General features: G+C 37.4%; 1 protein-coding gene across 1 annotated transcript in view; it reads right to left on the bottom strand.

Annotated features, from left to right (window-relative positions):
* The window catches only part of DDX10 (DEAD-box helicase 10), a 330,735-nt gene that overhangs the window by 88,095 nt on the left and 215,019 nt on the right, over positions 1–27,621 (bottom strand). Inside the window, exon 16 of the mRNA XM_066371626.1 lies at positions 27,123–27,179. Within this exon, the coding sequence (XP_066227723.1) occupies positions 27,123–27,179 (57 nt within the window). The remainder of the gene's footprint in view (positions 1–27,122; positions 27,180–27,621) is intronic.

Here is a 27,621-nt window from a genome sequence, read left to right as displayed (position 1 = left end):
TTCAGTGTGGAAACTGGAAAACTCACTGAGGTGGGAAAGTCTCCGACTGATACAATAACTACTGTGCCCTTTTTAGGAAATACACATTCTTTTTAATTTGCATGGGAATATTTATTTTCTCATTTGAGAGAAACCATTTTTATAAGTTTTAGGAAGTAAAACATCATACCTCTTGAAGCAAGGGTATTTAGAAAGATATGTGCACTTGAGAAATATAAATTTTAATTTTCTTTCATAGCTTTCATAAAACATGGATGATTTTAGTTAGGTACTAAGACCCTAATACTTCTAGAGTTACAAGAGTTATCCGTAACACACTATATATTTCCTGAATCCATAGGTTAAAACATCTAGGCTGAAAGCACATGCAGAGATCTAGTCTACTGCTTCATCTTTAAAAATAATCTTTTTAACTGAAATATTCAGAAAAATGCACAATAACCACGTCACTTGATGAATTTTTATCAGCTCACATGCTAAGGTTCACATCAGCCAAATAAGGACGCAGAACACACCCAAGCTTTCTAGCAGCACCCCCACGCTCATTCTCAGTAATAAACCACTCTTTTCCCAAAAAGTAACCCATCATTCTGACTCTAACCCCAAATGGCAGTTTGGCTGTAAAAACTACTTTATATACATACTATAAAAGCTTTAGCACTTACATTATAAAAAATACTTTATATAAATGGCATATTAAGTATTTACTCTTTTGTGTCTGGCTTATTTTGCTCAATTTTTCTGGAATTTGTCATTATTATTCATGTAATACTATATCTTTCTTAATTATAATATTTTATTATATCAATACCCACAATTTATCTAACCTATAATCTAAGTTATTTCCAGTATTTGATGATCATAAACAGTGCTGCTATATAATCACCTTTGGTAGACACGTTTGTCTTTCTCTTGAGTATGTACCTAGGAGAAGAAGTGTAGAACACAGGATAGGCATGTATGTGTTCAGCCTAGAACACTGCCAAACATTTTCCCCAAGTAATTACATTATTAATAAGGAAAAGTAAAGCTTACTGAGTTACAGTGATTTTATCTCTAAATATGCAGTGATTTTGGAAAAGAACCAGAGATAAATTCCTAATAGCTCTCATAGTTTAGGTCTCATAGTTTAGATTACCCTCATGAACATTTCAGATAATGTGCTCAAGGCAACTGGGATGAAAAGATTTACTAATGAAAAATCTAGATGATAGAAAGCAGATCAACTCTTAAACTAATGCCAAAAGACCTCTGCACATTATGTCCCGAGATAAAAGTGTGAGGTTTTTAATCTACTAATTAGGTATATGACCTTAACCAAGTCACTTACCTAACTTCTCTGTAGTGAGGCTTTTTCAGCTGTCAGATGACTATAATAATGCTTTCACTTATTATGTAAACTCAATCAAGTAGAATAATCTTAATGAAAGGGATTTGAAAAGGATAAAACACTATGTGATGTTACAGAAAATCTATACCAACAGAGTTCATAAACAACAAATTCTGGAGTTCTCATCAAGAAAAAGAGACCTAGTGACGTCACGGAAATGGCGCCGTGAGCAGCACGTCCGACAGACCTCCCCAAAATCTCAACAAATTTGTCAACTAGAAGCAGAAAAATTTATCCTCGGAGCATCCACACTGAAAGCAGAGGGACTGTTGCCCAGGAGGGAATACGCCTGGGGTGAGTAAACCCACACGTGCAGCTGCCCCCGCCGCGTCCCGGGGAGTGCCGGCAACCACCGGCGTGCTCTGAAAAGCCCGGCGCGCGCGCGCGCCCCGAGCCGCGTCCCAGCGCCCCGAGCCGCGTCCCAGCGCCCCGAGCCACGTCCCAGGGAGTGCCGGCAACCACCGGCGTGCTCTGTGCTCTGAGGAGCCACAGGCGCGCCCCATCCACGTCCCAGGGAGTGCCGGCAACCACCGGCGTGCTCTGTGCTCTGAGAAGCCGCGCGCCCGCGCCCCGCGTCCCGGGGAGTGCCCGCAACCACCGGCGTGCTCTGAGAAACCGCGTGCGCGCCCCGACCCACGTCCCAGGGAGTGCCAGCAACCAACGGCGTGCTCTGAGAAGCCGCGCGCCCGCGCGCCCCGGGGAGTGCCAGCAACCACCGGCGTGCTCGGAGAAGCCGCGTGCTCGCGCCCCGAGCCGCATCCCGGGGAGTGCCGGCCACCACCGGCGTGCTCTGGGAAGCCGCGCGCCCCGCGCGCCCCGGGGAGTGCCAGCAACCACCGGCGTGCTCGGAGAAGCCGCGTGCTCGCGCCCCAAGCCGCATCCCGGGGAGTGCAGGCCACCACCGGCGTGCTCTGGGAAGCCGCGCGCCCGCTCCCCGAGCCCCGTCCCGTCCCGGGGAGTAGCGGCCACCACCGGCGTGCTCTGAGAAGCCGCGTGCGCGAGCCCCGCGTCCCCGGGAGTGCCGGCCACCACTGGCGTGTTCTGAGAAGCCGTGCACGCGCGCGCCCCGTGACGCAGTCCAGGAGGGGCGCCAAACCTGTCTTTCCTAGTCAGGAGATTCTCTCCGTGGACGGGGCACCTCACCCAGCCATTCGAGCTAACAATCAAGCGTTGGGATAGGGGCGCGCAGGCAGCCTGAAATACTCTCTGGAGCTCAGCTGCGGATCCAATCACTGAAATTAGCTAAACCCACAAAATCTACGCACCCACAGGGCTCTAATTGATAAGATCTCTCCCAGTTCAGCGATCCAAGACAAGAGGCATAATATTTTTCACTGCCTTTCGCTAAAGGGGCGGGGGCAACTTCTGATTGACAGAGCCTCTATATTCAGGGATATACCTAACAAGAGGGACTTGGCAGATATTAAGATCTATATAGCAAGCAGCGAATAGTGCATCTTCTTCTACAAACGCCAACAAGCCTTGACTACCAGTGAGACTAAAGCCAATTATATGACATTGCCATAGAATCCCATCAACTGCAAATCCCTACCTAAGCGTGACACAGGGGCAGAACCTGGGGTACAGAGTAACCGACCAGGAAGAGGGAGAGAAAAGAAAAAGGAAGAAGTTAACCTCTCAAAATCAAGAAAAATCCACAGACTTTATAACTTGTTCCACTAATTCTTTGTTGTTGTGTTTCTCTCTTCTTTCTTATTGTCTTTATTTGTATTTCCTCCACCTCGGTCCATTTATTCTCTGCCCATCTTATGCTACCCTTTTCTTGAACTACACTACCCATAAGTGTTACATTTTATTTCTTTTCTTCATCCTTACTCTCCCTTAGGGTTACACTCCAAAACCCTTAACTCTCACTCTCTCCCCTTTTGTTTTCTTTTTGTTTTTTCTCCCTTTCCTTTTTTTCTTCCTTTGTTTCTCTCTTTTTCTTATTTTTTCCTTTCTATTCGTTCCTTCTTTTCTCCTTTTACTTTTCCTCTCATTTAATCCTCAATTACGAACAAATTATTTAATTTGGGACTAAAGTTTTTTTTGTTTTTGTTGTTTGTTCTTTTTTTTTTTTTTTTTTTTCTGCTTTTGTTCTTGGTTTTCCTTTATTTGTTTGTTTTTGTGGCATTTTGGGTACTTTTTACATTGCTTTTTAACTCACTAGCATTCCTCCCAACCCAAAGTCTCCATTGTATTTAGTCTTCACTCCACTTAATACAACAAATTTTTACTTATTTTTATTTTTTTTCTTCTTTAAATATTATTTTTTCTCTCCTTTTTTCTGTTTCCCTCTTATCCCTCTCATTATATCTTTTAGTCGACCATCACTTACAAGCAAATCATTTGATGCTTGTCTAAGATATCCTCCTTTTTTTTTTTTTTTTTTTGCATTTAGTAGGTCCCTACTCCCTTTTTTGCACCTTGAACTCTTCACCCCAAATCAGGCCCTCCATTATAGGCAATTTTTGTTCCATTTAGCATAATATAATTCACAGGTCATCACGATATTTACCTAAAGAGGTGAGAGGAGGGAAGGAGAAGAAAGAAAAAAGGGGGAAATAATACATCATTACTTTTTGTGTGTGTGGAGTGTTTTTTGTTTTTTTGTTTTTTATTTTTTTATTATTTTTTTTTCTTTTTTTTCCCTTTTTATTCTTTATTAATTTTAATTAAGAATATCAACAAGACCACCTTCAGATGCCAATAAGAAAAAGGAAATCGAATATTATGGATACAAAAGATAGAGAGGTAACACAAATAGATGTGGAAAAATCTATGGAGAAAAGATTTAGCTTACTGGAAGCCTTGGAGCCAAATGACAGAGAATTTAAAATAGAAATCTTAAAAATACTCAGAGATATACAAGAAAACACAGAAAGGCAATTTAGGGAAATCAGAAAACAACTCAGCGATCACAAAGAATATATTACCAAGGAAATTGAAACTATAAAAACAAATCAAACAGAAATGAAAAACTCAATTCACGAACTGAAAAACGAGATAACAAGCTTAGCTAATAGAACAGCCCAGATAGAAGATAGGATTAGTGAAATAGAAGACAAGCAACTTGAGGCACAACAGAGAGAAGAAGAAAGAGACTCAAAAATAATAAAAAACGAGAAAACCCTACAGGAATTGTCTGACTCCATCAGAAAGAATAACATAAGAATAATAGGTATATCAGAGGGAGAAGAGAGAGAAAATGGAATGGAGAATATACTTAAACAAATAATAGATGAGAACTTCCCAAGCCTGTGGAAAGAACTAAAGCCTCAAATTCAAGAAGCAAACAGAACACCGAGTTTTCTTAACCCCAACAAACCCACTCCAAGGCACATCATAATGAAGATGACACAAACCAATGACAAAGAAAAAATTCTCAAGGCAGCCAGGGAAAAGAAGAATACAACATATAAAGGAAGACCTATTAGATTATCATCAGACTTCTCAGCAGAAACTCTACAAGCTAGAAGAGAGTGGACCCCAATATTCAAAGCCCTGAAAGAGAGGAACTTTCAGCCAAGAATACTATACCCATCAAAGCTATCCTTCAAGTACGAAGGAGATATAAAAACATTCACAAATACAGAAAAGATGAGAGAATTTATCAGCAGAAAGCCCCCACTCCAGGAAATACTAAAGGGGGTTTTCCAACCAGATTCAAAGAACAAAAGAAAACAGAACCCCAAGTAACAGCTCCACCAAGAAAACAATAAAACCAAACTTAAACTGTGACAACAAAAGAAAAAAAAGGGGAGAAAGGATGAAGATTAACAGTAGCAAAGGACGATGAAGCGCAGAAATACTCATAAGAAAGGGTACTACAATGAATATGGTAGGTACCCTTTTCATTACTTAATGGTAACTGCCCTTGAAAAAACCACCACAAAAACACTTGACTTAAAAAAGGTAGCAACAGAGGAAAGAAGTATGGAATACAAACAAACAAAAACAAATGATAGAAAAACAAAAGAGAAGAATCAAACAAGATACAAAACTAACAGAAAGCAATTTATAAAATGGCAATAGGGAACCCACAAGTGTCAATAATTACACTAAATGTAAATGGATTAAACTTACCAATAAAAAGACACAGAGTAGCAGAATGGATTAAAAAAGAAAATCCAACTGTATGCTGCCTACAAGAAACTCATCTAAGCAACAAGGATAAAAACAAATTCAAAGTGAAAGGCTGGAAAACAATACTCCAAGCAAACAACACCCAAAAAAAAGCAGGTGTAGCAATACTCATATCTGATAATGCTGACTACAAGACAGAAAAAGTACTCAGAGACAAAAATGGTCATTTCATAATGATTAAGGGGACACTGAATCAAGAAGACATAACAATCCTTAATATATATGCACCAAACCAAGGAGCACCAAAATATATAAGACAGCTACTTATTGACCTTAAAACAAAAACTGACAAAAATACAATCATACTTGGAGACCTCAATACACCGCTGACGGCTCTAGATCGGTCATCCAAACAGAGAATCAATAAAGATATAGTGGCCTTAAACGAAATATTACAACACCTGGATATGATAGACATCTACAGGACACTTCATCCCAAAGCGACAGAGTATACATTTTTCTCTAGTGTACATGGAACATTCTCAAGAATTGACCATATGTTGGGCCATAAAGACAATATCAGCAAATTTAGAAAAATTGAAATTGTACCAAGCATATTCTCTGATCATAAAGCCTTGAAACTAGAATTCAACTGTAAAAAAGAGGGGGAAAAACCCACAAAATTATGGAAACTAAACAACATACTTCTAAAAAATGAATGGGTCAAAGAAGAAATAAGTGCAGAGATCAAAAGATATATACAGACAAATGAAAATGAAAATACGACATATCAGAATCTCTGGGATGCAGCAAAAGCAGTAATAAGAGGAAAGTTCATATCACTTCAGGCCTATATGAACAAACAAGAGAGAGCCGAAGTAAGCCACTTAACTTCACACCTTAAGGAACTAGAAAAAGAAGAACAAAGACAACCCAAAACCAGCCGAAGAAAGGAGATAATAAAAATCAGAGCAGAAATAAATGAAATAGAGAACAGAAAAACTATAGAAAAAATCAATAAAACAAGGAGCTGGTTCTTTGAAAAGATCAACAAAATTGACAAACCCTTGGCAAGACTCACTAAGGAAAAAAGACGCAGGACTCAAATAAATAAAATCCAAAATGAAAGAGGAGAAATCACCACAGACATCATAGATATACAAAGAATTATTGTAGAATACTATGAAAAACTATATGCCACCAAATACAACAATCTAGAAGAAATGGATAAATTCCTAGAACAATACAACCTTCCTAAACTGAGTCATGAAGAAGCAGAAAGCCTAAACAGACCAATCAGCAGGGAGGAAATAGAAAAAACTATTAAAAACCTCCCCAAAAATAAAAGTCCAGGCCCAGACGGTTATACTAGTGAATTCTATCAAACATTCAAAGAAGACTTGGTTCCTATTCTACTCAAAGTCTTCCAAAAAATTGAAGAAGAAGCAATACTTCCAAACACATTTTATGAGGCCAACATAACCCTCATACCAAAACCAGGCAAGGATGGCACAAAGAAAGAAAACTACAGACCAATATCTCTAATGAATACAGATGCTAAAATACTAAACAAAATACTGGCAAATCGAATACAACAACATATAAAAAAAATAATACATCATGATCAAGTGGGATTCATCCCAGAATCTCAAGGATGGTTCAACATACGTAAAACGGTTAACGTAATACACCATATCAACAAAACAAAGAACAAAAACCACATGATCTTATCAATAGACGCAGAAAAGGCTTTCGATAAAATACAACACAATTTTATGTTTAAGACTCTCAACAAAATGGGTATAGAAGGAAAATATCTCAACATGATAAAGGCCATATATGATAAACCATCAGCCAACATCATATTAAATGGCGTAAAACTGAGGACTTTCCACCTTAAATCAGGAACAAGACAGGGTTGTCCACTCTCTCCACTCTTATTTAACGTGGTGCTAGAAGTTCTGGCCAGAGCAATCAGACAAGACAAAGAAATAAAAGGCATCCACATCGGAAAAGAAGAAGTAAAGGTATCACTTTTTGCTGATGATATGATCCTATACATCGAAAACGCAAAGGACTCCACAAAAAGATTACTCGAAACAATAAACCAATACAGTAAGGTCGCAGGATACAAAATCAACATACAAAAGTCCATAGCCTTTCTATATGCCAACAATGAAATATTAGAAAACGAACTCAAAAAAATAATCCCCTTCACGATTGCAACAAAAAAAATAAAATACCTAGGAATAAACATAACAAAGAATGTAAAGGACCTATATAATGAAAACTACAAGGCATTGCTAAGAGAAATAGAAAAAGACACAATGAGATGGAAAAATATTCCTTGTTCTTGGATAGGAAGAATAAATATAATTAAAATGGCCATATTACCCAAAGTAATATATAAATTTAATGCAATTCCCATCAAAATTCCTATGACATTTTTTAAAGAAATGGAACAAAAAATCATAAGATTTATATGGAACTATAAAAAACCCCGAATAGCTAAAGCAATCCTAAGGAAAAAGAATGAAGCTGGGGGCATTACAATACCTGACTTTAAACTATATTATAGAGCCACAATAATCAAAACTGTATGGTATTGGCAGAAAAATAGACACTCAGACCAATGGAACAGAATAGAAAGCCCAGAAATAAAACCACATATATATGGTCAAATAATCTTTGATAAGGGGGCCAACAACACAAAATGGAGAAAAGAAAGCCTCTTCAACAAATGGTGTTGGGAAAACTGGAAAGCCACATGCAAAAGAATGAAACTCGACTACAGCCTGTCCCCGTGTACTAAAATTAATTCAAAATGGATCAAAGACCTAAATATAAGATCTGAAACAATAAAGTACATAGAAGAAGACATAGGTACTCAACTCATGGACCTGGGTTTTAAAGAACATTTTATGAACTTGACTCCAATGGCAAGAGAAGTGAAGGCAAAGATAAATGAATGGGACTACATCAGAATAAAAAGTTTTTGCTCAGCAAGAGAAACTGATATCAAAATAAACAGAAAGCCAACTAAATGGGAACTGATATTTTCAAACAATAGCTCAGATAAGGGCCTAATATCCAAAATTTACAAAGAACTCATAAAACTCAACAACAAACAAACAAACAATCCAATAAAAAAATGGGAAGAAGACATGAACAGACACTTCTCCCAGGAAGAAATACAAATGGCCAACAGATATATGAAAAGATGCTCAGCTTCATTAGTTATTAGAGAAATGCAAATCAAAACTACAATGAGATACCACCTCACCCCTGTTAGATTAGCTATTATCAACAAGACGGACAATAGCAAATGTTGGAGAGGCTGTGGAGAAAAAGGAACCCTCATACACTGTTGGTGGGACTGTAAAGTAGTACAACCATTATGGAGGAAAGTATGGTGGTTCCTCAAAAAACTGCAAATAGAACTACCTTATGACCCAGCAATCCCTCTACTGGGTATATACCCCAAAACCTCAGAATCATTGATACGTAAAGACACATGTAGCCCCATGTTCATTGCAGCACTGTTCACAGTGGCCAAGACATGGAAACAACCAAAAAGCCCTTCAATAGAAGACTGGATAAAGAAGATGTGGCACATATACACTATGGAATACTACTCAGCCATAAGAAATGATGACATCAGATCATTTACAGCAAAATGGTGGGATCTTGATAACATTATACGGAGTGAAATAAGTAAATCAGAAAAAAACAAGAACTACATGATTCCATACATTGGTGGAACATAAAAACGAGACTAAGAGACATGGACAAGAGAGTGGTGGTTACCAGGGGTGGGGGGAGGGAGGACGCAGGAGGGAGGGAGGGAGAGTTAGGGGGAGGGGGAGGGGCACAGAGAAAACTAGACAGAGGATGACGGAGGACAATCTGACTCTGGGTGAGGGGTATGCAACATAATTTAATGACAAAATAACCTAGACATGTTTTCTTTGAATATATGTACCCTGAATTATTAATGTCATCCCATTAACATCAATAAAAATTTATTAAAAAAAAAAAAAAAAAAAAGAAAAAGAGACCTCTGAATCCTGTAATATAGATCAATAATAAAGACTTAATAGGCAAAGAAAAAAATATTCCCATATAAAACACTGCAGACAACTATCTACATCTTTACCCAAAGCAAGAAAATATTGCAAACAGTAATAATTTAATGTTGCTGCTAACAATAACTAGTAATAACAGTAATAAGATTAGCTAAATAGAGCTTTATAGTTACAAAACACTTCATATATAACTCTTTAGAGGATAAAAAAAAGTCAGTGAGGGAAAACAAGTTCTTCTCAATGATATTTTCAGTACCACTGATCACCTCCAGTAACAAATTCTTCTAGCCACCACTAACTTTTCTTTTTAGAACACTGGCTTATGGTGCTCTCCAAGAGAAGTCTTTAAAGGAGGCACTCTATAGCCCATATACAAGATGTCAGTGAGTAAAGTTCATCCCCTAAAAGGGCTTTCCTTATTCACAAAAAAAGTATTTTACAGGAGTAATGAATATCATTAATACTTAGAAATTAAGAATCAGCTTTATTCTATCACTCATTTCCAAAATCAGAAATGACTTATAGGAACTGGTACAAAACTTGTAACTCTATTGTCCTTTTTCTATATATTGGGTTGACAAGAAAGTAATTTTGGTTTTGTAGTGTGAAATAAAACATTTTTTTAAACAAAGAATAAACTTTAATCAATTATATATTTTCCATTTTGTTCAATGACCTTTTGCCATCTTTCTTGCAGCTTCATGATTCTGCGCTCATAGAAATTTTGGTCCTTATCAGCAAAAAACTGAACCAAGTGTGATTTAAGATCATCATTTGTGAAAGTTTTAGCATTCAATGCGTTTTGCAAACTTCAAAATAAATGGTAATCAGATGGTGCCAGGTCAGGGATGTATGGGGGATGTGACATCACTTCCCAACCAAGCTCCAATAATTTCCCATGAGTTACTAAAGATGTGTGAGGCTTTGCATTATCATGGTGGAACATAATTCCTTGGCAATTTGCCAATTCTGGCCTTTTTCTTTAATTGCTTCATCTAGTTTCATTAGGACAGTAAACGTCTGAATTGATCATCTGGTTTCTTGGAAGCAGCTCAAAATACACAACACCTGCCTGACCGGGCGGTGGTGCAATGGATAGAGCGTCAGACTGGGATGCGGAAGACCCAGGTTCGAGACCCCGAGGTCACCAGCTTGAGCCCAAGGTCTCTGGCTTGAGCAAGGGGTTACTCGGTCTGCTGAAGGCCCGTGGTCAAGGCACGTATGAGAAAGCAATCAATGAACAACTAAGGTGTTGCAATGCGCAATGAAAAACTAATGACTGATGCTTCTCATCTCTCCGTTCCTGTCTGTCCCTGTCTATCCCTCTCTCTGCCTCTCTCTCTGTAAAAACAAACAAACAAAAATACACAACACCTTTGTAGTCCCACCAAATTGACAGCATGACCTTTTTTTGATGCAATTCAGCTTCAGATATGGTTTGTGCTGGTTCATCACACTTGGACCATGAACATTTTTGAATGATGTTACTGTAGATGACCCACTTTTCATCACCAGTGATGATTCTTTTCAAAAAAGGGTCAGTTTCATTGCGCTTGAGATGCATATTGCAAATATTGATACGCCGTGTTAAGTGAATCTCTTTCAGTTCATGCAGAACCCAAATATCAAGCTTCTTAGCAAGTCCAAGACATTTTAAGTAATTTTCAATTGTTGTGTGCAATACATTTAACCTCTCTGCAATCTCTCAAATGATTCTCTTCAATTATGGCTTTGATTTGGTCATCAACTTCAGTAGGTCGACCAGAATGCTGGTCATCTTTGAGTGAAAAATCTCCAGAACAGAATTTTTTAAACCAATTCTGACACGTGCATTCTGTTATACAATTGACACTGTAATTTCACATATCTTTCTGTGAGCCTCCGCAGCTTCCTTTCCTTCATGAAAATAAAAAAGTAAAATATGCCGAAAATGTTCATTTCTGCACTCCATGTTAAAATTGACCCTAAACTAACATTACAAATAAAATTACGGACAACTTGATTCTAAAGTAAAACCCAAATGTGACTGATATCAATGATATCAAATGTCAAAAGGAAAAAACCATAACACTGACAGAAGTCCTTCAAAACAATTACAATGCTATGTGTGACAATTGAAAATACTTTCTTGCCAACCCAATATGTTCTATTTCTTTTTAGTTTCTCTTATTTCTTTTTTCCATCAACTTGGTCTTCTTTAAAAGACTGTGGGCATAGCTCTCTCCAAAAAATAGTGGCATTCTTGCCCTGGCCAGGTAGCTCAGTTGGTGAAAGCGCTGTCCCAATATGCCCAAGTTCTGGGCTGGATCCCCAGTCAGGGCACATACAAGAAACAACCAATGAATGCATAAATAAGTGAAACAAGAAATCAATGTTTCTCTTTCTCTAAAATCAATCAATAAATAAAAATAAAAAAAAGAAATGGTGGCATTCTCTTCCCCACTTTCTTCTTTGCTACCTATTGTCTTAGATTCTAAGTGTTACATGCATGACTACTCTTGTTTATATACCACATGACAGTGACTTCCAACTCTTCTGGTAAAAGACATTTAACACAAAACTATTTACAAGATAACAATAACATTTGATATGTGTCTTAACAAAGAGACTAAAATGATTCTATAAATTTAGCAGTACAAATTTCTATTTTGATAATCTTGATAGCCTTTACACACTTTTAAACAATAGTAATATGAGTGTACAATATAGATCATTTATTCCCAGTATAGCTAAATGTTGAGTGATTTTGAAAATTTGAAAAAATCTCTAGTAATAACATGGAAGAACCACACAGATTGCTGTACCATAGTCTGAGAATCATTAAAATCAAGTTTTATGGTGATTCTCTAGGCATGTCTCTGTTTCTTAGTATAAATGAAATGATTCTGAGTTGCAAAGCAAAAATCTTAAGAAAGGAAAAACATGTACTCCCCCCATACTGTGTCAGAAATCACAATGGTATAATCTCCTAACAGCCAACAATAGCTTTACTAATAGTCAAACAAAGTTACCTCATCATGCAGACCATTAATGAATGCTAACACATATAAAAATATGGGTCAATGATTTTAAGTATCGGTCTTCTCAATCATGACAGTCACAGACATATTCACATATTGCCTATATAAGCTTCTACCAATGTAAAGTATGTACCATTAGAATACACACACTTAACCATGTAATTATAAACTGACCACAATAATTCAAATAAAGTTAATTTGTTCTGTTAGATAGCTGTCCAGCCTGACCTGTGGAGGTGCAGTAGATAAAGCATCAACTTGGAATGCTGAGGTTGCTGGTTTGAAACCCTGGGCTTGCCCGGTCAAGGCACATACAAGAAGCAACTTCTACAAAGTGATGCTTCCCGCTCCTACCACCCATTTCTGTCCCTCTCTCTCTCTAAAAAAATCAATAAATAAAATCTTAAAAAAAAATAATTTTTCCATGAACCACCAACTGAAGCATATAAATGTCAAATTATCTCTAATTTGAGACAAGCAGAATAAACCAAAATTGACTGTAAAGGGCATTACAGAGATTGATTTATTCTGTTTTGGTCCAATTTGAACTCCAAGTTCTAATTAATTGGAATGGACCTAAATGACCAGCCAACTGAACAGTCCATCAGAACATTTAATAACATAATTATTGTCTAGAACATATACAAAGGGACTTTATACACACACACAAGTTGAATGAGAGAGATGGAGAGAACATGAACACATAAACACTTTTTAGGCACCTTATTCAAATGTGCTTTGGATCCATTTTCCTCCAATTTCATATGGTTAGAACATTTTATTTTGCAAATTTTATAAAAGAAACAACATTATTTACAAAGTATTAGAAGAAACATCTCCTAAAATAGTCTTTAAAACTCTGTTTCAAATTAATTTGGTATTGCATTGCAGGTTTGAAAGCAATAAGTCTGAACTTGTTTTCTGAAACATTTCTTCCTGTTCTCAGGGTTAATGGCTTGCACAGGACTAGTTTAGGACCACCCCTAACCTTAACCTTAACCTTAACACATACTGCAATCCTCAGCGGCCATTAGCCAGAAAACAGAGACATATTTGAATCTCAGTGCTAGCTTTCCCATGGTCTAACCACATCTGAACAGGTTGCAATTATTCAGATTCAGGCAACATATGTTCAATGTGATGATATCCCTCAAACATAAGTTTTAACAGAATCCTCTGTTTGGGTCAGTAAACAAATATTTATGGGCAATATACTGGATGACAAAGTTAGGTCACTCCTTCAAAGTATGTAGTTAGGTTCCAAAGTCAGCTAGCAAGGTAAAAAATTAACACGGTGAAACTACTAGGTATCCCTTCTATCACCCATAAAGTACAGTCCACACAGTTTTGTACAATCACCTCCACTAAAGTTTGAGGACCTCTAAATCATATAAAAGGAGAGAAGAAAAGGAAAAATCATTATGTACATATTAGGACATTTCGACCTTTAAGATAATTTACTGAATTCTTAGCAAATAGACTATAAGGTCAAATACTCTAAAAGGTTCCTGATTGCCTACAGAGTTTAATACATTCTGTTTTAATATCAAGGAAATATAACCTTAATATAAGTTAATGGATTTGTTTGAAATTATGTTGAACAAGTAAGATGGGGTTGGAGAGGAACAGCAATTTTGGAAACCTCTGGGTGTGTTGGAGACACCCACAGTTTGGCAGAAATTTAAATACAAATGGTGCAACCCCATCATATTCTATAGGCCTAATTACTGGATTTCAAAGAGACTCTAATTAACATAGTGTTGACATATAAGTGTGTTAATTTAAAGAATAAATATACTGGTATTTCACTGACTCGTTCAATACTTATGAGCATTTACTAGTGCCAACTATAAAAAACCTCAGTTGCTGCTCTAAGGAGTTAAACAATGAGATGATCATTAAGTATCATGGAAAAATAATGTACAAAAAGTATAGTGGGGCCCTGGACGGCTGGCTCAATGGTAGAGCGTCAGCCTGGCGTGCAGGAGTCCCAGGTTTGATTCCCGGCCAGGGCACACAGGAGAAGTGCCCATCTGCTTCTCTACTCCTCCCCCTGTCCTTCCTGTCTCTCTCTTCCCCTCCCGCAGCCAAGGCTCCACTGGAGCAAAGTTGGCCCGGGCACTGAGGATGGCTCTGTGGCCTCTGCCTCAGGTGCTAGAATGGCTCTGGTCTCAACAGAACAATGCCCTAGATGGGCAGAGCATTGCCCCCTGGTGGGCATGCCGAGTGGATCCTGGTCGGGCGCATGCAGGAGTCTGTCTGACTACCTACCTGTTTCCAACTTCAGAAAAATACCAAAAAAAAATAAAAAATAAAAAAAGTATAGTGGGGCCCTGGCCGGTTTGCTCAGTGGATAGAGCATTGGCCCAGCATGCAGACGTCTCGGGCCCTATCCCCAGTCAAGGCACACAGGAGAAGTGACTATTTGCTTATCTTCCCCTTCCTCTCCTTCTTCTCTCTCATTTCCCTCTCGTAGCCAGTGGCTCAATTGTTTTGAGTGTCGACCCTGAGTGCTGAGGCTAGCTCGGTTGATTCTACCACTGACCCCAGATGGGGGTTACTGTGTGGATCCCAGTAAGGTCACATGTGGGAGTCTGTCTATCTCCCTTCCTCTCACTTAAAAAAAAAAGAGTAAAGTGGAACAAAAAGAATGAAATGTCTACATCTGTCCGAGTATGCAGGCAAGGCTTCAAAAAGGAATAGTGCTGGGAGGGAGGAGGTATGGAGAAGACAGCTTAGGCAGAAGGAAGCTCGTGTAAAAGTAAAGAAGTATAGAGAATATAATATGTTTAACTGCTCCCCATGGACTGGAAATGGTAAATTGTTTCATAATATTTCACTCATAAGAAAAAGAAATTACTGGGATTAGGGTGAGCTTTTACAGAAACTAATAGGACATAAACAATACTCTGTATTTACCAATGATTATGCAACTGTTTCTTAATATACTTACTATAAAAATGGAATTAACTGTAGATAAGTAGAGCAATTTCATGAGAAAAAAAAGGTTTACTTGAATTTTCTGTTTTAACTTTTAAGATTCTCAAATGTAAATACTCTTGACTGCCTTGGAAATGAGGTGACATTACGGCCTAATGCTTAAATGTCAAGGTTTCAGAGTCCTGAAAAGTAGATTCATGTCTGGGCTCTGCCATAGCTTAGCTATGTGATCTTGAGAAAGTTGCATAAACTTCCAAGGCTAATTTCCTCATCTAAACACTAAAAATAATACCAGTTACGTCACAGTGCTGTTTGTGAGAATTAAAGCAATAGTGCAGGCAAAGCTTTCAATCACAGCACTTGCAACATATTGTAGTAGGCAGTCAATGAACGATAGCAGCTACTAATTACTACTATGCTTTACACTGGCAATGGAAATCATACCCCAAACTAATGCTGCTATTACAATTTCTATTCTAGACAAAACAAACAAACAAAAAAGAAAGAAAAACCTATAAAATCTTTTGGTAAATTTAACCTTGATTCTACTGAAACTTTCAGTGTTACTTGGGATACAGCCTTTAGTAAGTGTTGAGATTGACTGAAAGTGGTATAAATTTAAAATTGTTTTACATGTGACACCTTAAGTAAAATAAATCTAAAAAAACTTTAAACTACATTTAGTGCTCTTTGGCATTTCCTATGTTATTACATGGAAGAGTTAAGGTAGAATGAAGACCACTCAAAGACCCGGGCTAGCCCAGTTTTGCTCTTATTTAACTGTGACACCTTGTAAGAATCATCTATTCATCGTGGGTCTTCATTTCTGCACTGCTGGATAATTGTTTGGGATATAAAAGTGTTCTCTTTTAAAAGTTTGTACTTGGGGAGAGGTGGGAATAGAGAATTACTGTTTAATAAGCATAGAGCTTCAGTTTAGGATAATGAGAAAATTCTGGAAATGGGTAGTGGTGGTAGTTGTACAACAATGTTTCTGTAATTAATGCCAAATAATACACTTAAAATGGTTAAAATAGTCAATTTTATGCTATGTATATTTTACCCAATGAAAAATACTTTTCAATTTTAAGTCTGTGTTCTGTATCTCTTTAAGCCATTCATTCACCCCTTCATTCAAATATGTATTTATGAAGTGCTTATTACTTAGCAAGCACTGTGACAGGGATATGAAAAACAAGACTTAGAGCTGCGCAGGGAAGACAGACACTACCCAGATAAGTGCTATCAGATGCTTTATACAGGATACTGGAATAGGATTTATAAAAGCAGGAGTCCACTATGTCTGAGAACGTCAGAAAAATACTGCAGGGAGAGCTCAGTAAGCTGAGCCTTAAGAGAACAGCATGTATTTGCATGCAGATGATACCATGAAAGGCACTATCCCTTCTCCCACAGTTACCTTTACCTTCTTGACTAGAGAAGGACAATTTTCTGACGGGAACACTGAAAGTACCTCTTAAATAACCCAAGATTGTTAAAAGTTCAAATTCATAATCCCCTTCTTCATTATAAAGAGGGTTGGGTGAGGAGAGAAAGAAAGAAACTACTACACACCTTCAAGCAAACCAAACCAACAACTCAAATACAGTAAAAGCTAAACTTGCTTGTATTTTCATTGCTAACTTAGGTAGATATTAAAGGGAAAAAAGCACATCATCAAAAAGGCCCAGTGTTGTTTATTTAAAATGTACAAGGGCAGCATAATGGGTCTTATTTTAGTACTAAAGAAAGGTATTATTTGAGCTGTTTGTTCAGAGAAACTGAATGGCTCATTTAGAGCACTATTAAATAAGTGATTGTGTCAAGGCAGCAAAAGGTGCCCTGGCAGAGTTCAGTCTCTTCAAATGAGAGAGCAATTTACTTTTAGGGAGCACCTTTGCCTCCCTGGGAATTGGGACTATAAACAAACTTATGTTTCTGTTATCTTGTTTTTAATTTTATCAAAAGCTGTTTAAAACAAACTGATCCTCTAGAGCAGTGTTTCCCAACGTGGGGACCACGCCCCACAGGGGGGCAATTCGATAGTTAAGGGGGGCAATTTGAAAATGGACTCGACACGACTTGAACTCTTTCGCCCCGGGCCATTTAAATGCAATGCTAGATATCGGTGCCAAATTTAACAAAAAATGCAATTCTTAAATAATTGCGGTAAATAATTATTAAGTATAATTTCATTTGACGAGACCAAAATGTCAACTGGGTGATTGGCATCGTCAAGTAAACTTCGTCCTGGGTTCACCGCGGAGCGTGCCGTCTGCCGCGGGGAACCCCAGACGTTTTAAAGACTCGCTAAACAACGCAGTTATTCTCACCTAATTGGCCCATCGCAACCTCTGTAGTGTTTCACATCATTCAGTTGGTGTTAATTTGAAATAAGTGTCAGTCAAAACTGTTGTAAAAGCTCGTTGATTTAATAAATATACATATATATATTGCATAGATATAATTGGTATTTGATTTTATTTTTATCAATATTAAACTCTTTATTAAGTACTTCTTGCATCGGGGCTAGAAAGCAATAATATTTTATAAATATTATTGGGGCTATAATAGTGCATGCATGACAATTTTAATTTTAGAAGCATAACTTTCCAGAAAATTTTGTCAAGTGGAAAAAATATAGATATCTTTTGATTTGCGATCGTAGTGTAGTAAATGTGTTATATACATTTAAATAAATATGAATTTTTAGTATACGTTTATGTCACATTGAATATATTTTAACACATACTTTAATATTAGTTTTTAATTGATCTTATTTTTATTATAGCCCATAGTAAAATGAGTGGTGCAAGCAAGAAAAAAACTCGTCAATATTCGGAGGAATATTTAAAATTTGCATTCATACAAATTAACCGCTATTCACGATGAGCGGATTCCTTTTTGTCTTTTATGCCAGCAATGCTTGACCAACGAATCAATGAAACGAGGTCATCTTGAGGCGCATTTGAAGGCGAAACATAGTGCTCATATTAATTCAGATTTGAGTTACTTTAAAACTTTAAAGAATAATTTTGAAAAAAGAACAAGCCCTGGCCGGTTGGCTCAGCGGTAGAGCATCGGCCTAGCATGCGGAGGACCCGGGTTCGATTCCCGGCCAGGGCACACAGGAAAAGCGCCCATTTGCTTCTCCACCCCTCCGCCGCGCTTTCCTCTCTGTCTCTCTCTTCCCCTCCTGCAGCCAAGGATCCATTGGAGCAAAGATGGCCTGGGTGCTGGGGATGGCTCTGTGGCCTCTGCCTCAGGCGCTAGAGTGGCTCTGGTCGCAACATGGCGACGCCCAGAATGGGCAGAGCATCGCCCCCTGGTGGGCAGAGCGTCGCCCCTGGTGGGCGTGCCGGGTGGATCCCGGTCGGGCGCATGCGGGAGTCTGTCTGACTGTCTCTCCCTGTTTCCAGCTTCAAAAAAAAAAAAAAAAAAACAAAAAAAAACAAAAAAAACAAAAAAAGAACAACATTAAAGTCTCTATTTACTGCTCATACTTCAACTAATAACCGTGTTCTTGAGGCTAGTTATCAAATTTCTTTATTCATCGCTAAAACTGGAGAAAATCACACTATAGGAGAGAATTTAATAAAACCGTCAATATCAGCATTTCTTAAAAGGTTCTTGAAAAAGATGACAAAGGTGTAAAAGCTATGCCACTCAGTAACAATTCTGTTAGCAGAAGAATAGACGAAATGAGTGAGGATATTGAAAAACAACTTATTGAAAAGCTGAAAACAAGAAAATTCTCCTTGCAAATGGATGAATCAATTTTGAGAGACAGTGAGGCAGTATTGATAACATACGTAAGATATATTGATAAAGGACATTTTGCTGAAGAAATGTTGTTCTGTAAAAGATTAGAAAGCACCACTACCTCCAAAGATATATATAATAAGCTAAAAAACTACTTAGATGTCAATGATATACCAATGAAAAAGATAACATCTTGTGCTGCAGATGGTGCTCCTAATATGATGGGCAAGAAAAATGGCTGCTTAAAATTGATGAAAGATGCGAATCCAGAAATGATTCTTGTGCATTGTTATTCATAGGGAAAACTTGGTAGCTAAAAACATCTCGCCTGTTCTGAATGAAGTATTACATACAGTAATAAAGTGTGTTAATGCTATTAAAGCTAGTGCCAAATGTGAGCGTCTTTTCAAGCTATTTTGTGAAGAACAAAATGAAGACCATGTGATACTTTTACTTCATACTGAAGTAAGATGGCTATCTAAAGGAAACTGTTTGAAAAGATTTATGGAACTGTTTGATACTCTTAGTGATTTTTTAAGCGACAAACCTGAAATGAAGTATCTGTTAACAATAGATGGTAAAGCATTTGTGAGTTATTTAGCCGATATCTTTGAAAAACTAAATATATTAAATAAGCAACTTCAAGGAACAAATAAAACTCTTGTCGATGCAAAAGCAAAGATATTTGGTGTCATTAGCAATATTGAGTTATGTTAGAAACATATTAACAACAAAAACTTTAAACAGATTCATTGGCTCCAAAAATGTGAAGTAACTGATACCGCTTTACTTGTTATTGTCAATCATTTGAATAATCTATAGGCTGATTTAAAAGAAAGATTTTCTGATTTAAAGCAAATTGATTTCCCAACATGGATGATGCAGCCAATGTTAGTGGATTTGCTGATATATCAAGTATGCAGTATCAAGAAGAACTCACAGAATTGCAAAATGATGAGTCAGTTAAAGCTTTATTTAATATCAAAGAAGCGATGGCATGGCTTTGTGAGGAAACAGAAATCAAAAACCCAAAGTCAACCAAATGTGCAAGAAAACTATTGCTACCGTTTCCATCTTCATTTTTAGCTGAATGTGGATTTAGTGCTGTAAATGATTTACTGGTAAAAAAAAAGAAATCGGCTGGATATAACACAACGTGGAGACTTGAGACTAAAGCTAACCAAATTGGAACCTAATATAAAATCTCTGTGCAGCAAGCATCAAGCGCAAGGATCACACTAAATTAAAATAATAAATTAATATAGAAAAATCTGTATTAAAATTACTTGGAATTTAAATTTCTGTTTTTTATTATATGTTTTGAAATTTTACTTACTGTGTTTTGTTAACAATTTCATAGTGATTTCTTCCTATCATTTATGTTTATTAAGTGAACAATTTTTTAATGTTAGAAATTATGTATGTTACATAGGGGGGGACATAAAAATTTTAGAAAGGTTAAGGTGGGGCATGGCACAAAAAAGGTTGGGAAACACTGCTCTAGAGCCTTTGGAATCCTAACTGTACTAAGAACAAAGAAAGAGACCAGGGAGGGAGGAAGGGAGGAAGGGAGGAAGGGAGGAAGGGAGGGAGGGAGGAAGGGAGGAAGGGAGGGAGGGAGGGAGGGAGGGAGGGAGGGAGGGAGGGAGGGAGGGAGGGAGGGAGGGAGGGAGGGAGGGAGGGAGGGAGGGAGGGAGGGAGGGAGGGAGGGAGGGAGGGAGGAAGGAAGGAAGGAAGGAAGGAAGGAAGGAAGGAAGGAAGGAAGGAAGGAAGGAAGGAAGGAAGGAAGGAAGGAAGGAAGGAAGGAAGGAAGGAAGGAAGGAAGGAAGGAAGGAAGGGGGGAGGAAAACTTTCCTTCCAAAATGGAAAACATTTCCATGATGTTAGTCAATAAAATACTCCCAATAAAAAACAGAAGGCTTAAGATCTAGAAAAGTTAGATGTGACCATAACCAACATTTATCAATGTCCATTTGTAGCTCTATGACAAGAGAGAATCCTTTAAGCAAATAAGCCTACAGTAAGAAAAAATAGTGATTCACAAATACTGAAAAAGGCTGAGGACTTACATTGAGAATTGCATAGAGTATAATTCCTACTTTCTGTTATACAACTTGGCTCAGATCAAGATTGTGTGGAGTCACAATATAAATGTGATTAAAGATGACCATGCCACATATACCATCCAAAGCTCAGAAAGGAAAAGGACATGCCCAAGGTCACCCAGCAATCTAGATCCAGCCTGCTTTCTAGTCCCAGTTCCGAGTTCTCTCCTTACTCAACATATTTGCTATTGGTACTTTTCTGAGTAGTTGTTAGCCCATGTAGCGTAGATCAGGTTTGGTTTTTAAGAAAGAAAACAGAAGAGGTAAAAAGTTACAAACATAAACAGCACGAGGCAATGCCAATAACAGGGGATGAAGATTCAGGGAGCCCAAGTACACAAGCCAGTTCTGCCACCAGAAACCAGGGACAATGAATAAGTCATTTACTTGCTTGTAGCCTTAATTTATTTGGGTACTCTTAAAATATTAAGCTTGTATGTATAGATTTAAGTAGAAACATTGTTTCAAATAAAAGCTTCTCTGGAAGCTCAGTATACATAGACAAAAAATAGTTTCTCTGTTTAATAACAAAATGGGAGCATAGAACCTTGCCCCAAAAACCCTACTGTCTCCTGGGGGGAGAGAGAAGGTGTGCCCCAAAGTATCCTCACAAAACCCCTAAATCACTCGAAGTACTATCCTAAAACTATAAGAATAGATTAGTAGAGGCCCCGCCCCACTAATCTTAAATTTTATGGACCAAAAAATTTCAAAAAAGATTTAAAAGGATAGAGCTTTTACTTTATCAAGTCATGATTATTTTTAAAATCATTATTAAAAGGACATTCCAGAGCCAAAAAAAATAGAAAGTTCTATCACAAAATGAATAAATTTAGCTTTGCTTTATGAAACTACTGGTAAGCCAGAAGTTATAGACTGGGACATTAGGAAACTACTCCAGACCATCCCTCTCAGGCCTATTCATGTTCTAAAACTATACAATTTCTATTTCTTTGTATCTCCTATCCTTAGGTAGACCACCTTAGGTAACCCAAACACTATTTTCTAAAACTACTATTGTCAGTAGTACCCCAGGATCACTAAAATAAAAATGCAGTTGAAACCAAACAGAAAAAAAAAAAGTTAAAATGTACAACTATAAAACGTCAACCTTAAATGTATGGCATAATCTTAGTAATTTTAATATCATTTTCCCACACCTGCAAAATCAGAATCATAAGGATCATCTGTAATATATTCAAAGCAATGCTTAATTTTCTAGTGTTTAAGTGTCTCTAAGCACTTAGACATACTTTCCTTCATGCTCAGTGTTCAGTTTTATCTCATATTTTTAAAAAATAAGTTCTACTTTCTTTTCAAAAGTAACATAGCATTGAGATATTTCTGGGGATCTATTTCCTCAAGTTTCAAGCACTGTTGTTCCTTTCTTTACATTTCCGCAAAATCCTTCCAGCCACCAGAGGCTGGTACAAGCACTTACGACCATCAAAAAAGTAACAGGAGGAAATCTAGCTGGATAATGAGATAAAGCTGTATTTCCAGGATGACATAACCGCCCTAAAACCAAAAAGCAATGCAGTCTATTGATCACTGCTACACCTATTTTTTCATATCTCACTTTAAAATTTCTAAGTTATAAGAACATACAAAACATCCTGTCAGCTAGAGTAAAAGTCTACTGTGTAGTTCAAATACTTCTCTGCTACAGTTTTGATACCCAAAAGACATCTATCTCCCAAACCACTGAACACTGGATATCCAGAAAACCCAAAGTTTAAAATTCGTATTTCTCTCCTACTCCTGACACTGCATATTATATATTCTTGGCAGATCTTAGATCTACTTTTTAACAAAAATTGTATCTAACTCCTGAGAGGTTCATTACAACTTCATTTTGCTGTGTTCAGACTTTAAAGCAATTTTCTTAGGAATATTTTCTATGTCAGGGAAAAGATAACCACCAACCATCATTTATAAAATTGAAAACTCATCATTATCTCTTTTCTTGGAAATAAATATAACTCCATTAATTTTTATCCAAACACTTTTTCCAATTAAAAAATATATATTGTGTCCTTTTTATAAACATATTTGCTGACAGAAGCACAAAACAGGGCACAAAGACAGCTGTGTGAGTCCCTTTCTCCCACTTTCATTTGTATACACTGATTTCTAAAAATAGCTATAAATGGGTAGGACTACACTTCCTGGTATAAAAAGTCTATAAATACCACTTTCTTTCACCACTAAAGCACCATTTGGAAATCTTACATGTTCAATGACTGAAGGATATTTTAGATTGAAGCTGACCAAAGGGCCTCAGAAGGCAAAGCCTCACATCACACATGATTATGTTTTAATATATATATATTAAAGAGAGGACAAAGTATACTCTAAAACTACCACATCCATCATTTAAAGCACACACACACAACAACAGGAAACTTTATCATTGACATCATTTAATTCTTCTTCAATACCACAGAACTTCTACAGGGTCTCTCCAAATAATAATTTCTGGGTCTATTTCTAAACAGGCACCTGAAAAACCATGGGGACCTTTATCCCCTGTCACTTTCACTTGAAAAGAAGCTTGGTGTAAAAAGGCTGATTCTAAGCTAATTCCTAGGGCTCTGTCAGTCAGCCTGAAGCTGCCACTGCTGCCGTCCGTGGTGTCTCAAGTAACGTTTGAGTCCCGGCTACAACCCATCCACTCATCCCTCTGCTAATAGCACTCTTACAAGAGGCTGCTGTCCTTGAGCACTCAGACAGGTTGTGAGATGGAGGCAGCTCAACTATTCTGAGAGAGAGTAACATACAGCCTTTGTCTATGGGCGGCTTCTGCTGAGCAGCAAAGCCATGCCGAGACAGCCTCTTCTATTTGTTCCCAGTACAATCCTTGGTGGGTATACAGAAATGAGACATCCTCATGACAGTCAAGTCCTCCTTCCTTAAATGTCAGAAAACAAACACACCCAGCAAGTATAAGGGTGGGGGTTTGGCCGGGAGTTCACAGAGATCTGCCGCAGTGGAAAGAGCAAACACTGCTGGCCATCACAGTTCTCATCTGGGTAGTCCCCAGCTGGCACAGTACACAGTACCAAAACCAAATGCGCACACTGATGTGTGAGGAAATAAAAGAGGCACAGCAGGCTCAAGGGTGAGAGCAACTTCTTATGGCTTAAACACTATGAAAGATAAGGCATACAGTATCAACAAATCTTAAAAAATCAAAACATATTTAGTAATACACACACAATGGAAATACAGTAACAGGGTTTTCTTTTGGCCTCAGAGTATAACTTTCATTTTATAACTTTATATGCAAAAATGAGAGCTTCTTAGTGAAATATAGGTGTTTTTGTGTGTGCATGCAATATTCATTCATAAATATCAAATGCTTTCATTAGACTTAAGGTTTCCTTCTTAAATTTAGGTTTTCCCCACTACAGCCCTAAGATCTCCTGTCCATGCCACAACAGTTCATGTGTGCACTGTAAAACCACATGCAGAATCCACACTTGATTTAGTAGTCAGGCTGTACACACTATAGCTTCGCTTTCAGGCACCTTTGAAGACACAGTTAAATTAAATACTGAACATAAGCAGTCTTTTCATCTTACACTGTAGAGTGATTACTTCCCACTCCAAAACTATAACATGACTTACCTCTGACTTGCTCCCTGTGTGCTATGGCTCATGCAAGGGAGTCAGATCTCTGCTAACCGCCCAAGAGAAACCATGGCTAGACAGGCACAGCACAAAGAGGTACAACACGAGAAATGACCTACGTTACTGGGCCCTGGTTCTAGAAAATCATTTCTCCAAAATGTCCTCAGAATGTAGAAGCTGAACATTTCTTGGTGTTAAACATACCAGATAAAAATTATTGCTGCACATGGGTGGTGTTTACTGTTGTACATATATATTGAGGGGAACTGTACATATATACTTGCTAAAACTTGTTTACATATAGTGAAGGTGGGCGATACAGACAGCTTTTCCTCTAGATTCTAGCAGTCGAGCTGAAGCAACCAATAATTCAGTTATCTATTATCAGGTTGGGCTCACGTAGGCCTTCTACCAAGTCTAAAGATGATATAGCTTAAAACCCTATCAGGCCTGGCCCACACTAACCATCTCCTATATTTAATACGCACAATATATAAGGAAAAAAGGTTGTGGAGTAGTAGGGCAAAGGCCAATAAACAACCTTAAGCACTTTTAATCCTGTATCACAGAGGAAAACAAATTAATGTAAAAAAGTAAATGACAGGCACACACAGACTTAAATCCAATTAGAATGTCATGATAGATAAATAAATATAAAAAGGAGATAGAAAAGAAGAGTATTTAAATTCCATTCAGTTATAAACACTTCCTTATTAAAATATAAACCCTAAACTTATGGATATTGGTTGTAGAGAACACTTTATGAATTGACCCCAATGGCAAGGCAAGTAAAAGCAAAAATAAATGAATAGGATGATATACACTAAGAAGCTTCTGCACAGCAAAAGAAACTGAAAACCAAACAAAAAGCAGTGAACCAAATGGGAGATATTTACAAACAGCTCTGATCAAGGGTTACTATCCAAAATACATAAAGAACTCACAAAGCTCAGCAACAAATTAGCAAAATATCCAATTAAAAAATGAGAAGAGGACCTGAACAGACACATCTCCCAATAAAACATACAAATGGCCAACAGATATATGAAAACATGCTCATCTTCACTAGCTATTAGAGAAATTCAAATCAAAACTATCATATAATGAGATACCACCTCACACCTGTTGGATTGGCTGTTATCAACAAGACAGGTGATAACAAGTGTTGGAGAGGTTGTGGAGAAAAAGGAACCCTCATCCACTGTTGGTGGGAATGTAAACTGGTGCAGCCATTATAGAAGACAGTATGGCAATTCCTCAAAAAAATTAAGAACAGAGCTAGCACATGACCCAGCAATCCTTCTACTGAGTATCTAAAACTCGACAACGTTGGTACAAAATAACACATGCACCCCATGTTCATAGCAGCATTATTCATAGTAGCCAAGATATGGAAACAATCAAAGTGTCCCTGGACAGAGGACTGGATAAAGTATATGTGGTACATATATACAATGGAATACTACTCAGCCATAAGAAATGATGACATATCACCATTTGCAACAATATGGATGGACCTTGAGAATATTATGCTAAGCAAAATAAGTAAATCAGAAAAAGCTAAGAACTATATGATTTCATACTTAGGTGGGATAGAAAACTGAGACTCACAGACATAGACAAAAGTGAGGTGGTTACCAGAGGAAGGGGTGTCGGGGGTAGGGTAGTAAAGGGGGCCAAATATACTGCTCACAAAAATTGGGGATATTTCAAAGTGAATATGAAGCAATAAAAAAAAAGAAGCATTTGTCTATTTTTATTAAACAAGAACATCAGAAAAGCAAACAACTCAGAGAAAGTTGTTTGATTATGCAAATGATATGCAAAACCAACTTTTACTTGATTGGTGAAGATGCACTATACAAAAGGCTGAAAGTACTGGAGTATCTGCACATTCCCTGACCCCCTAATTTTTGTGAGCAGTGTATACAGTGATGCATAGTGGTTTAACTTTGGGTGATGGGCACACAATGCAATGAATATTTCACATACTATGGAAATGTACACCTGAAACCTAGTTGTTCCTGTGGACTAATGTCACCGCATTAAATGTAATTTCTAAATAATAAATAAATATATATATATTTATATAAACCCTTACCGTTGCTTGTCTCTTACTGGCCTCTCTTCTGGCTTCCCTTTCTTTCAGTCTTTTTTCCTACAAGAAGAGGGGGAAAATTAGCACCATACAAACTTCCGTCCATTAGGTATAAAACAGACTACAGAATCATAATAGCTTTTTTTAAGCCAAATGTTGTGATATTTATTTTTCATTCATTACTGAATAAATATTTGTAAGATTGGTGTACATATTTGTAATCATTAAGTATGTGTCAGACAGATCTGGAATCAAATCTCATTTCTACCACTACTAGCTGTGCAATTCTGAGCAAGCTATCATTATTCTGTCTCATTTTCTCACCTAAACATGGAGATAATAGGAACGCATATTCCATAAAATTGGTAAAGGCATTATATAAAATAACATACAAAAGTATTTAGCAAAATTAGGAATATATGTAAGTATACTATCAATGTTGGCTATTAAAATTTTAAAAAATGCAATATTTACTAGTTCCCTTTTCTTCTATCTAAACATA

This window comes from Saccopteryx leptura, chromosome 1 (assembly GCF_036850995.1).
Source record: "Saccopteryx leptura isolate mSacLep1 chromosome 1, mSacLep1_pri_phased_curated, whole genome shotgun sequence".
NCBI lineage: Eukaryota > Metazoa > Chordata > Mammalia > Chiroptera > Emballonuridae > Saccopteryx > Saccopteryx leptura.
This window is presented reverse-complemented; position numbering and strand designations above follow the sequence as displayed.